Below are 9,665 nucleotides of genomic sequence, written 5' to 3'. Positions count from 1 at the left end.
ATTTTATGTGGTGCTGGGCTGTTCACATGCATTTTCTTTTTCTTTTTTTTTTTTTTTAGTATTTTTTTAGTTGTAGTTGGATACAATATTTTTATTTATTTATTTTTATGTGGTGCTGAGGATCGAACCCATGGCCCCACACATGCTAGGTGAGCACTTTATCAGTAAGCCACAAGCCCAGTCCTGTTCACATGCATTTTCTTGGTAGGTCCTTACAACAACCCTATCAGACCATTATGATCCTCTCACATTAAAGCTAAACCAGGACTCAGAGGTGACTAGCAATGATTTTCCTACAGACACTCAAGTATATGGCAGATCTGAGACTTGAACTGAAACCTGACTCCAGTTCAGGGGTTATCTATGAAATCTGTCTGGAAGATGGGAGATGGCTTTCAATACATAGAGGTGAATTTTGTCGATCCTGGAATCTGGAATTTTTTTTCTTGAGAATGAAATGAGAAGGGAGCCCACAACAGAGGAGGCAAATTCAGAGGGTGCCAAGGTACTAGATTGTGATTGAAATCTGAGGTGCCCCGAAAGCAGTTATTGTGCCAGATAACTGGGAGTGCAAAACTGAAGCAATGGGTCTGTGGCTCAGATTTCTTCCCTGTGGTAGGTAAATAGCTGGAGTAATCCCCCCTATAAACCCACAGGCTCTTGACTTCATTCACCAAAGTCTGGAGGACTATGGACTTCCAAGTCATTGCCCTTGTCTGCCACCCCAGATCCCCTAGAAGACAGTTTGTACAGAGGGATTATCAGTAGGAAGCCTGGGAAGTGCAGTGTAAGGGGCTAGATGCTCTTGGAGTCACCTAGGTGATGGCCAACTTCTTTCCACAACTGCACCCCTCTAGTGACATCATCTGAAGAAGAAGGCTTGATTCCCAAGTCAGCAAACTGGGCTTGCCTTCCTGGAACACTAGTCAGACTCTCTTGGTTCTCTCTTCCTCCAGGTGCCTAGCTAATGTCTTGTCAGTGGTCCTCTCCTCACCTTGCTCATCTTTTCTCATTGTCCTGTGGATTTCCACCACCAAGTGTCCAATCTGGTTTATTTTTTATGCACTTATTTTAATGACTTGTTGATGTCCATCCAACCCTTATTAGAAGGGCACATTCACTACATATCTTTAGAATTCTCTCTGGTCCTTTATGGGAGTTGAGAACCAGTCTAATGCACATTGTCAAAAGAGGAAAATCCCCCCACCTGCCATGGGTATGGCGAGGGATGCCACCCCCCCACCCCCACTCCCACAACACTCCCAAGCAACAGAGTCAGGGGACCAGACTGCAGGGTTTATTGAGGTGCACACACCCATGCTCAGGCCAACATTCCTGCCTTTTGAGGGGAGGAGTCTTCTGACGTCTCCCAGACCTTCATATTCTGGGCAGTCAATGTCCTTCTCTCATTCTCGGCTAAGTGAGGAATTGGTGTTCAGGAACCAAGAAACAGGAAGGGAGAGAGACTCTGTGTGGTCCCAAGTTCCTGCCACTTGATTCTTGGTGTCCCAAATTTCCAGAGGCAGGAGGCAGTGCAGTGACCTCTAACCCTGGCTGGTGAGGAGGAGGGTTCAGTTCATCCCTGCCTCAGAGGACCTGGTGCCTGGCCCTGACAAAGCAGGGAATAACATTAAATATAAATAATTTATACAAAATGGCTCTCATACAAAAAGCTGTGGATTAGGGGAAAGAGATGCCTCTGTGAGAGGCTGAGATGACTGAAAGGGGAAGGGGAGGGGGAAGATACCTCCCCTTCCCTGAAACAGCCCTCCATCCACCCAAGACCTGAGTGTGTGGAGGCTCTGACCAGGCAGGGGAGGGGAAGGCTGTGCCAACAGACCCTCAGGCAGCCAGGCTGGTGAGCAGGGTGGTGAATCGCAGGGCTCGCCCTGCCAGTTCTGCCACACACCGTGCCATCTCCTGGGATGCAGGGCCTGAGGGATAGCCCAGGGCAGCCCCCTTAACAGCCAGCACAGTGGCCTGCAAAGCTTGGCCCAGCGCTGTACCTGCAGCCCCGACCTGTGTTCGCAGAGGGGCAGAGGCTGCCAGCCGACCCAGGGTGTCCCCAACGAATACTAGACGGTGAGCAGCCACCACAACCCGCTTGCTATGGGGCACGAAGAGACTTGGGGGCTGCTTGGCCTGGGTGCTGGACATCAGGGCTGCCACAGCCGCCTGTAGCGCTGAGTAGTGGCTCTGGCACTGCCCTGCATAGAAGTGCAGGAGCTGTAGGTCTCCGGTGGACAGAACCAGTGGTTCCCCTGGGGATGGGGCCTCCTGAGGGGCGAGAGGGGAGTCAGTGGGAACGTGCTCCTCAGTGCCACTTCCTCCCTTGCTCCTTCTTCCTGAGAACAATCCCTTCAACTCTCATCCCTGCTCACCAGAAAATTTAGATTGGCAGTGAAATGCCCAGACTCAGTGTGAGACAGCTCTGGATTCAAATAACCTCAAACCTGATTTCAAACAAGTCTCTGAACTTTTGTGGCTTCTAATTTCTAAAACAAAAAGTATAGGGCTGGGCACTCCTTGGTTTATATCCAAAGGGCTTAAAGTCAGCATACTATGGTGACACAGCCACATCAATATTTACCAAAGCTCAATTTACAAGAGCCAAACTATGGAACCAACTTAGATGCCCTTTGTCAAATGTGGTATATATACAAAATGAAATATTACTCAACCATAAAGAATAATGAAACTATGGCATTTGCCAGTAAATGGATGGAACTGAAGAATATCATGCTAAGTGAAGTAAGTCAACCTCAAAAAAAACCAAAGGCCAAATGTTTTCTCTGATGTGCGGATGCTAATTCACAATAAGGGGGGTGTTTAGGGAAGAATAAAGGTACCTAGGTTTAGGCAGAGGGGAGTGAAGAGAGGGTAGGGGGTCTGGGCATAGGAATAATAGTAGAATGAATTGGATATTATTACCCTATTTACATATATGATTACAGAACCAGTGTGATTCTATATTATGAACAACCAGAAGAATTAGAAGTTCTGTATGATGTGTCAAAATGCATCCTATTGTCTTGTATAACTAGAACAAATTAAAGAGAGAGAGAGAGAGAGAGAGAGAGAGAGAGAGAGAGAGAGAGAGAGAGAAAAGAAAAAGTGTAGAGCTGGAGGTGTAGCTTAGTGGTAGAGCACTTGCTTGGTATGTATGAGGCCCTGATTCTATCCCCAGCACCACATAAACACACATGGAAAGAAAAAAAAAAAGCAAACAGGGAGTCTAGTACTGCACTGTCCAATAAAAACATAATGTAAGTCACAAGTGAAGTTTTAAATATTTTGGTAGCCACATTAAAAAAGTAAAAAGAAATTGGTATATTTTCTCTAATTCCAAAATCAAAAATGTTGTAGTTCCCATCTTTTATCAATATGAAAATTATTGAGTTATTTCCATAGTAAATCTTCAAAATCCAGTGTGCACTTTATATTTATAGCACATTTCAATTCAGACTAGCCACATCTTGTGGGTCTGGTAGCCACATGTGGTAACTGTATTGAAGATTATAGTTCTAGCATGTACCTAACAAGGCTGCAGAGAACATTATTCGAGAAAATAAATAAAAAGGGCTTGGCACAGTGCACTCACACCCTAAGCTGTTATGAGCATCGACTATGACTGTGATTGATGTTGAAGCATGTGTGCCTAGCACAGGGTCTGGCACTTGGTAAATACCCGATAAATGGTTGCTATTGTGTTATGTCCATTCTAGACTGAGTCAAGGAAACTATCTCACTTTCCTGAGGTCCAGAAAGACTTAAGTGATCGCTTTGTGCCCCCCCCCCCCCTTCTTAGTGGTGGAGCTGGGATTAGGAGCCAGGTCTCTTAGGAGCCCAGGAATTCACAGTTGGAAGGAGCCTTAGAAGGAGCCACAGCCCAGAAACTCTTTCTGCTCCCTTGGCTGCCCGGCTTTCTGACTCCTCTCCAACACATTCTTTCCCCTCTTTCTGAATTTCTAATATCCTCTTCCAAGTTCCAGCACCTTCCAGTTGAATTCTAACTCCTGTCTACTCTGTCCCTGCTTCATGTGAACTCTAATCTCATCCTAATCTATTTCCCTCTATAGTTTGGTTAAGAATAACCCTTCCCCCAAGTCTTCAGCCCTCCTTCACCAGCCCCCTTCTCTAGCACACCTCCAACAGGGGGTTACCTGCTGCTCAGGCAGTCCCTTCTCCTGTAGTTCAGGATCCTCTGGAAAGGCTTTATCCAGGGGCCTAGATCCCTGAGCTTTATCCATGCCCTGCAAAGGGGATCAAGTCTCAGTGCAGGAGTGGTGGCTTCCCCAGTCTCCCTTCCAGTCCCTTGACTCAGGAGGGAGCTCTGGTGGTCCCAGGCTGGGATTAAGGGGGGAGTGTGGCACTAGTACATGTGGTAAGGCCAAGAACATGTGGTAGGGTCCCTGGCCACAGGATGAAGGGGCAGGGGAGAGAGGAAGAAGGGAGGCAGGGAAGTTCTGCCCCAAGCCTCTACACTCCTCCTCCTCTTGAGGCATTTCTGGGAGTGCCCCAGGAGGAACGCACCTTCAAGTGAACATAGTCGTACTCTTCAGCCATTGGGATGCCTTCATACTCATTGTGGGGTCCTGCTGGATCATCCTCCACTTCCCTGTCCTCTGGATTCCCCTCGATCTTGGGACCCCCAAAGCCAGGCAGGCGGGGTGGGGGTGGAGGCAGAGGCCGATCCTGGATACTGCCTTTGCGGCCTGGAGCAGGAGAGGGAGCTGGAGAAGGGCTGGGAGCCTCAGGGACAGGCAGGGCAGGCAGAGGGCGCCGGGACAGACTCTCAGCAGAGGGCAGCCGAGGCCTGTGTGGTGGTGGAGGGCTTCTGGCCAGGAGCTGGGCCAGGGTGTCCAGCTCGTTGGAGGCCGAGTTTCCTGGGGGCTCTGGAGAAGGGGGTGCCTCGGGACCCAGCAGGGGCACATCATAGATGCCCTCATCAGTGTCCCCACTTTCCCCGTTGGCCAGCAGTTCTTCGGGTGCTTCATACAGGTTGAGGAGGGCTGATGCCCGTTTCAGGTTGGAGGGGGCAGCGTAGAGTGGGGGCCCTGGTTCCCGGCCCCCTTCCCACTCCAGATCTGGCTCCAGCTCTGTGGATGGCTTTGGGGCTAGAGGTACATCATAGGGAGCTTCATCTTCCCCAGGGTGCTGCTGGGCAACCCGGGCCAGTGGATGAGAAAAGGAAGCTGGGGAGTCATAGGGGTCACTGGATTGAGCTCGGAAGGCAGTGGGGGGCACATCATAGACCTGGAGAGAGGGAACAGTGAGTCACCCTTCAGCTCAGCAATGGACCAGCCCTGAGGTTGTTTGTCCCTTACCCCAAATACACAGACCTTTAACCCTCACCTCCAAGGCATCTCTGGGAGTGGACAGTTGGGTCCCATTGCCTCTGGGGACCTTGTAGATGGAGTCAGGGGAGGGTGGGCAGGGTCCAGCCAGAGGTCCTGAGGCAGGACAGGGGCGAGCTGGGGGTGGTACCACATACACCTGGGAGATCAAGACAGGTGGGTGGGTCTGAAGGAGGGGGCTGGTGAACCATGTTAGACTTGGAGGAGCTTAGAAACCTGCCCTGCTGTGCTACCAACAGAGACACAGAGCTAAGGGGTGGCACAGACTTCAGAGAGCACAGTGGGAGGAGAGCAGTGACCTGGGGGGTCTGCCTGCCTGCCTGCAAGCCCCAGGGGAGGACAAGGGGTCTCCAGGTTTGGGGCTTGGGGGACTTCAAGTCTCACCTCCTGTTCCTCATTGCTGTGCTCTAGGGTTGGGTGTGGTGAGCCAGGCTGGGCGGAGGGTGCCAGGGAGAGGCTGGGCTTGGGCGCTGGGCCAGCAGGAAGAAGCTTCACTCTGTTGGCAGGCACAATGCCCTGCTGGCCATGCAGGGAGCAGAGGCACCAGCCATCCAGTCCGCCAGCACCCTCCCTCTGCAGTACCCGTAGAACGTCCCCTCTGCGGAAGGACAGCTCCTGGGGAGACTCAGCAGTGTTGTCGTACAGTGCCCGGGCCAGCTGGGCCTGGTGGGTGAGGAGAGTATAAGGAGAGGGTCTGTACACACCTATCTGGTCATGGGAAGCCTCTTTAGAGCTTCCCATTCCCTTTAACAATTTGACTCCTGACTCAGCACTGACGAGTCCCGTCTTGCCTCCAGCTTTATCACCTCTGTCCTTCTCTTCCATAACGTTCTGACCTCAAGACCTTTGGACTTACTATTTTCCCTCCTCAGAATGCTCTTCCCCTGATTTCATCTGACTGGCCCTTTTTCATCCTTTAGTTTAGCTTAAATGTCTCCTCCTCCTTAATCACTGTTTGCCCGGTCCCATTCTCTGCATCATCTCTACCACTGTTTCCTTCATAATACCCAAAGTTATTTGTCTTTTTAGTCATTTCTTTTATTATTATTAGCAATTTCTCTCCTTACACTGTAAGCCCTTACTTCTTCCTAGTCCCTGTAATAGGGACTCACCTGGAACTGGTCCTCAGTACACATTTGTTGAATTAATTTTTCCCAAAGCACATGAAGAGGTCTTGCTAAGGTTTCTCATGGAATCTCCTTCACTTTCTTTCTTTTCCCTAGTGGCTGCCCCTCACATGCAAAAGCTTAGATTAAGCAGCTGCAAAGACCCCTATTCTGAGGGAAACTGGGAAAAGCCCTGTTCAGACAGTGCCTAGGCATGATATGAAAGAAAACAGAAACCAAAGCAATTGTTTTGTTCTCAGTCTGAGCAAATAAGGTTCTACCAGAAGAGGCTGAGGTTACCATGGAGAAAAGTGTATATGCTCTAGTGTGTGCACAAGGAAGGGAGCTGGCAGGCCAATCAGGAATAAGCATCAATCTCATTTCCAGTCCTGTCTGGAGGGGGCATGTGAGCTTTTTACATTGGAGCCACAGACGAAGAAGCTAAGTGCAGATGATATTTCTTTCCACTGTGCAAGTCTTTGCATTCATCATAACATTTAATTCTCACAACAACCTTATTGGGGAGAAACCATTATCTGCATTTTGGAAAGGAAACTGGGAAGAGAGGTTAGTGCTTTGCTCAATGACACATGGCTGGTACAGTAGTGGAGCATGATTTGAAGCTCAGGCTGTTTGATTTCAGAGCCTGCACCCTCAGTCACTTTATTCCATTACCTTTCCACAATGGCAGTTATTTGCTTATTTTTGTTTTGTTTGTTTCAATGGTACCAGTGGTGGAGTCAAAAGGGTCCATGACTCAAAGGTGAGTCAAGTACATATCAAGTCTTCCTTATACTCAATTTCCCTTTTCTGTAACCCTTCATGATGCTCTTGTCCCAAGAATCCTTTGGTAGAATCAAAATTAAACCATTCAAAATGTCAAAATATATTATTAAAGGACCATACCTGCTGGAATGATCATGGGCAGTGGTGGCATATACAGTAGTGTTGAAGAACAGCTCCTAGCCAGGTAACAATGTGAACTCACTAATTCAGCAAACACCTTCAAGCTAAAGACCTCAGGCGGACTGCCACCAGACTGTGAGGAGAAGGAATCCCTGCTCAGTCAACACCAGTGCATGTTCCTCTTGGCTGGTGTTTTCTGCTGGTGGACAATAGCTGTCCAACCCTTCATGGCTAAGTGGTTTTAACAAATGGACTCTTCCTCTTGCTTGATTCCAAATGCATCCAACTATTTTCTAATTGTATTGTAGCTCCTGAAGAATATTGTCCCATGGCAGGTGGGGTAAGGGAATGCTAATCAGATAACACAAATTCCTGGTTGGCTCCACACTTTTCTTTCTAACTGTAAATTATAAATCAGTGTTTTGCATATAGTCAGGGGATTAAAAGTAAAGTTCAAGAGGCAGATGGACCTGGGGTTGAGTCCTGGCTCTGTCCCTTTCTCATGGGGTAACTTTGGTCAGGTTGTTTGACCTTTGTGAGCCTTAATTTCCTCCTTTGTAGAATTCCATCTTTTTTTTCCAAATATCAGTTTTTGTATAAGGACAGTAGTATCCTCACAAGGCTGTTCTGAGGGCTGCATGAGATAACTCCTTAAAAAAACCCCACAACATAGCTAGGCATGAGCCTATAGTCCTAGCTACTTGAGAGGCTGAGGCAGGAGGATCCCTTGATTCTGGGAGCTTGAGACCAGCCTAGGCAACATCAACCTCATCTCAAAAAACAAAATGTGAAAAACTTTAGCATAAGGTCAGGTGTAGCAAGTACTTAATAAATACTAGCATTATTAAGGATCCTTGAGCTTACTCAGCATAAATATGCCTCCACCCCATCAAAAAAATTCTACCTCCTGGGACTGCAAAGTTACACAATCATCACCTTGTGCCCAAGTACTCCCAGAGGCTCTCCCCTCTCCCAGCACTGGGCTAGTGTCTTCAAGTCATCATGATTGAGGAACTAACAGGAGTTTGATCTGGGAAGGAGCCCAAATCCAACTGGTCCTTAAGAGGAATGGGAGGGTGTGGGTGGCTCTCTGCTTTTCTTTCCACTCTCAAAATACTCCCAGAGTCCCCCTTCAGAGGGGATCAGAAAGCAGGTGTTACCCTTGCTTTTCCTGGAAATTCAAGCCAGAGGCCAGGGAAGGGCAGAAAGGCGAAGTTGCCTGGATTCAGACTACTCAGAGTGCTGGACAGAAAGCAGAGGGGTGGGTCAGTGGAGAGCTCCTCCCTGTGTTAGGTTTGAATTCTGTCCAATGGAGCCAAACCTCTGGGCCTTGCAGTTGTAGAAACCCAGGACAGAGCTGCTGATGGAATGAGTGCTGATGGGTGTGGCCCCTGTTCTATTCCCGCCTAGCGGCCCAGCTGACTTGCTAGGGAATGGCTGGCTAAATGGAGGTGGCTGGGGACCACTGCAGCTTTCTGGGAGGCCACCTCCCACTGTCCCATCATGCCAGCTGTCTCCTCCCTTTGTCCTTAGTCCCCGGAAAGTGGCCTGAGGCAGGCTGACATCACCTCCCCTCCTCCCTCTATATTCTCTCTCCCTGCCAGATCACCCCCCTTTCCTCTATTTGCCTCCTTTCCTCCATCCCTCCTCCAGAGATAGGTCTTCCTGGTCCTTTGGCCTCCCATTTTCCTTGAGCAGCTTGTCCTTTCAATCCCGTTTACTTTGCTTCCCAATCACAAATCCCTGCCAACCACCAGTGGCCATCTGTTCCCGCCCAGAAAGGAGCAGATAGGACTGGGACTACCCTTGCCCCCTCCCCTCTATCCAGCAGCAACCTCTAGAAAGAAAGAGCTTGGGGAGGGGGAGAAGAGGAGGGGCGAACCCAGGAGCCTAAGGAGCAGGGGATGAGTGAGAGGGGGAAAGGAAACAAAAGTGATAGGACACAGCCTCCTGGAGGAGAAAGGGATCGATCAAGGAGAGAGACAAAGAGAGGGCAGAAATAAATGCTACAGGAGTCAAGGCAGGCTGGTCAGGTTTCTGCCCCGCAGGTTTCTGCTCCTCTCCCTGGTGGACTCACCGACGTGGCAATGGCCATGGCCTTGGCCTCCAGCGCCGCCTGCTTCAGGCCAGGCTCGATTTCGCTGACTTCAGCTGTGGCTGCTCCGCACCATGCTTCGCGGCCTCCAAGCAAGGAGGCTACCCCCGGCTGTGGCGCTTGAGCAGTGGCCTCCGCCAAGGTTGGAGGAGAAAGAAAACCCACAAAACTTCCCAAATGGGAGGCAGTTTGGCCAGGCAG

The 9,665-nt window shown here is 49.5% G+C and overlaps 1 protein-coding gene across 2 annotated transcripts; it reads right to left on the bottom strand.

Moving 5' to 3' along the window:
- Positions 1–1,275: 1,275 nt before the first annotated feature.
- Positions 1,276–9,578, bottom strand: Efs (embryonal Fyn-associated substrate). Of its 2 annotated transcripts, XM_005338756.5 has the most exons (6): positions 9,447–9,578; positions 5,742–6,020; positions 5,356–5,496; positions 4,534–5,256; positions 4,164–4,253; positions 1,276–2,277 (listed from the first exon to the last, which is right to left on the bottom strand). In XM_005338756.5, exons 1-6 carry the CDS (start codon positions 9,462–9,464, stop codon positions 1,843–1,845), a joined length of 1,686 nt encoding a protein of 561 aa, XP_005338813.1. In that variant the 5' UTR covers positions 9,465–9,578; the 3' UTR covers positions 1,276–1,842. The 2 variants fall into 2 exon arrangements, with proteins under 2 accessions (XP_005338813.1, XP_021591256.1); XM_021735581.3 differs by lacking the exon at positions 5,356–5,496.
- Between the last annotated feature and the right edge of the window lie 87 nt (positions 9,579–9,665).

Source organism: Ictidomys tridecemlineatus, chromosome 5 (genome assembly GCF_052094955.1).
Source record: "Ictidomys tridecemlineatus isolate mIctTri1 chromosome 5, mIctTri1.hap1, whole genome shotgun sequence".
In the NCBI taxonomy this organism is placed as follows: domain Eukaryota; kingdom Metazoa; phylum Chordata; class Mammalia; order Rodentia; family Sciuridae; genus Ictidomys; species Ictidomys tridecemlineatus.
The sequence above is the reverse complement of the archived record's forward strand: the minus strand, read 5'-3'. Positions and strand labels throughout refer to the sequence as shown.

Coding starts and splice junctions, on each gene's coding strand:
- Efs (XM_005338756.5), bottom strand. Junction 5,257..5,355: donor CTCCCAGAGATGCCTTGGAG/GTGAGGGTTAAA, acceptor CCCTCTCTCCAG/GTCTATGATGTGCCCCCCAC. Junction 4,254..4,533: donor ACGACTATGTTCACTTGAAG/GTGCGTTCCTCC, acceptor TCCCCTTTGCAG/GGCATGGATAAAGCTCAGGG.